This window comes from Vigna radiata, chromosome 6, assembly GCF_000741045.1.
Source record: "Vigna radiata var. radiata cultivar VC1973A chromosome 6, Vradiata_ver6, whole genome shotgun sequence".
Lineage (NCBI taxonomy): Eukaryota > Viridiplantae > Streptophyta > Magnoliopsida > Fabales > Fabaceae > Vigna > Vigna radiata.
Genome location: NC_028356.1, coordinates 16,582,452 through 16,585,867, shown reverse-complemented (window position 1 = coordinate 16,585,867; position 3,416 = coordinate 16,582,452). Strand labels below are relative to the sequence as shown.

The 3,416-nt window shown below is 36.9% G+C and overlaps 1 protein-coding gene across 1 annotated transcript; it reads left to right on the top strand.

The window, feature by feature from the left end:
* Positions 1-148: 148 nt before the first annotated feature.
* LOC106763504 lies at positions 149-1,917 on the top strand. The gene is made up of 3 exons (XM_014647690.1): positions 149-583; positions 663-886; positions 1,332-1,917. The coding sequence occupies exons 1-3, from the start codon at positions 149-151 to the stop codon at positions 1,915-1,917; spliced, it is 1,245 nt and encodes a 414-aa protein (XP_014503176.1).
* The last annotated feature ends 1,499 nt before the right edge of the window (positions 1,918-3,416 follow it).

Here is a 3,416-nt window from a genome sequence, read left to right as displayed (position 1 = left end):
CTGTAGTAGGGATTTCAATGTCAAGTTGATGACTTCTAAGTGGTTGAGTGAAAGGATGGAGAAATCTGTGAGAGAGAACCCAACTATGAAGGTGATGGATATTAGAGATAAAGTGACAAGGAAATAGAACGTAGGGATATCAAGAAATATGGCTTTTAGGGCAAGAGCCATGGCAAAAGATAAAATTGAAGGATCATTCCATGAACAATATAGAAGACTTTATGATTATGGCCATGAGCTCCTGAAAACAAATCCAGGATCAACAGTTCAAATCAAAGTGGATAATATTAATGGTGAGGTGATTTTTCAAAGATTTTATGTATGCTTGAAAGCATGCAAGGATAGCTTTNTCAGTTGNAGACCTATTGTTGGCTTGGATGGATGTTTTCTGAAAACAAAGTATGGAGGGGAGTTATTGACAGCAGTTGGAAGGGATGGAAACGAGCAAATGCTGCCCATAGCATATGCTGTGGTTGAGGTTGAAAACACAGAGACTTGGACTTGGTTCTTGNAGCTGCTAATTGAGGACCTTGGTGGGAAAGATGTGTGTGCAGGAATTACTTTTATGTCAGACCAACAAAAGGTCAGTGAACTTGGTTATTGTACATTTAAATTAATATCTTCATTAGAAAATATNTAACTAAATATTTTGAACATGGCAGGGTCTTTTGGCATCTTTTCAACATCTTCTACCAGGGGTTGAGCAAAGGTTTTGTGTTAGGCATCTCTATTCAAATTTTAGAAAAACATTTCCTGGAAAAGACCTCAAACGTCTCATGTGGAGGGCAGCAGTAGCCACACATCCACAACAATGGGAAGCTGAGATGAGGAATATTAAAGCCATCAATGATGAGGCTTTCAAATACTTGCTTTCAATTCCACCTAGGTATTTTCTAAATTGTTTATTTTATTTGTTATAGTCATAGTTAAATTTCTTATAATTGAGAACTTAAATAGTTTTGATTTCTTAATTTTATGACAGGTATTGGTCACGATCTAGATTCACCCCTAGATCATAATGTGACATGCTTGTCAACAACATGTCTGAAGCCTTTAATAGTGTGCTAGTAGATAGTAGGTCTAAGCCTATTATTAGCATGTTAGAAGACATTAGGGTATACATTATGAAGAGATGGGCTGCCAACAAGACAAAGANGANACANTNTCAAGCTTCAATCTGCCCTAAAGTTTGGANTAGATTTCAAAAGGAGTCTTCCTTAGTAAGATATTGGTTACCAAGGTTAGTTTTATAAACTGTCTCCCTACATAATATTAGCCATTTATATTGACTTGTTCTAAGTTCTTTGATGTAAATTGTGTGTAACATACAGGTGGTCAAGAGAGAAATTATTTGAGGTCATGCATATTTCACAATTTGGCAACCAATTCGTTGTNAATGTGGACACCATGGACTGCACATGTAGAAAGTGGGCAATTACTGGCATTCCTTGTGNGCATGCCATAACATCAATGAAGTTTCTAAACATCAATGCTGAAGATTACATAACCCACTGGTATAGAAAGTCCACTTATGAAGAGACTTACAACAGCATAATTTACCCTATCAATGGTCAANATATCTGGGAGGTAACACCCTATTCAGATATATTACCTCCAAAGAAGAAGAAAATGCTAGGAAGGCCCAAAAAGAAACGAAGATTGGAGGAGTGGGAATTGAAGAAGAATGATAGTGAGTTAAGAAAGGGTGGTCAGAGAAAAAAATGTGGTATATGTAAGGAGCTTGGTCACAACAAGAAAGGTTGTCCACAAAGACCTACTGCCCAATCTCCTTCTGAACAAACACAAGGCACCCAAGCTCCACCAATAGATGTTCCACTTACCCAAGAATCCACTGTGATGGCAACTGCAAGTGGTCCTCCTCAACAACCAGACTCCACTGTGAATGATGCATGCTGACAGCGTTCAATGATGAATTATGTATCTGATGTTGAATTATTTTGAACTCTAATATTTTGGATGTATTGATGTTCTGATTTTGGATGTAATGATATTAGGATATCATTCATTTTGGATGTAATCATATTCANATNTATCATTTTGNATGTAATTGGATATCAGTTTGGATATTGAATGAAGAACTTTTGTGTCACTCATATTTTGGATCTTACTCTACCACTCATATTTTCATTGCATAATATTTAGCTTTTGGTAAAAGGTTGTACAAGTCAGTTTTCATAAATAAAAGTTGGTCCAANANAACAATTTTAATTTAAGTTCAGTTTCATTCCTCTGTTAAAAATTGCTTGGTAAATTGGCTTAAACTTGGTGTTAAAGACCAACTGTACCACTGATATTTTGATTCCATACAATTTAGCCTTTGCTGGTACCTTCTATGAGTTATATTTCATAAACAAAACTTGCTCCAAACATCAAATTTTGATTTACAACACTTTTCTGCAAATTGGCCATTCAAATCACCATTTTATTTCTGATATCAGCCATCAAGGATACAACTTAACCAATCAAAANCCACTGAAATACANACATCCCCACTAATACAACTTTCACCCAACTTTCAGCAACAGTGCCACTAAAATTAAATTGAAAATAAAGTTCACAAACATCATCCCCAATACGATTTTAAACCCNTTTTNCAACCTAACTANGGTCTTCTCAATAGAAGNCATTCTCATCTTTTCAAGATAANTTTCTTCCATACTCATCAAACCCACTTCTTCAGCTTGTGCANTANCACTCCTTTCTCCTACCACTCCTTGATTTCCTTCCTCCAAGCACCACTCAAAGAAGTTGCACCCAACCAATTCGTCATTCCCACCCTGTTCAAGAACAACACAAAGAGCTTCGTCAAAACCNAAAATTTAGGGCAACCCAAAGAATAATGTTTATGGAAAACTCACCTTGAAGTTAGGACACCCCCAAAATTTTTCCCCCTTGTTCTTAGGTGTTCGGGCAATTCGAAACACTGCATTTTGACCACAGAAGCATGTTGACTTTGCACCCAATCTCTTCACACTGCCAGTACTGTGTTGCATGGACGAACCCAAACATTTACAAGAGGTTGATGAACGAGACATATCCTTAGGACCACCTCAAGAACACAATGCTTCACTATGACTCTTCTTACCCAAGATGAATGAAAGACCTCTTCTTCCCCAACTCCAGAATTAAGTCACAATGAGACGGGATTCCCTTAAAACTTAGGGCTTGCCCTTAAATCTGACGGCTTAGTCATCCACCTATGCCAATCCATTTTATTTCACATTGACACGTGGTAAAAACTCAACTTACAGCTCATCAACACTTAACGCCGTTTCATAAGACTTAACGGATGTGATGAAATTTGTTCATTTTTGCAAAATTTGTGACTAAATTGAGACGGTTGCAAAATAGAGGACCAAAATGAGATAAGTTGACAAACTAGAGGACCAAATGAG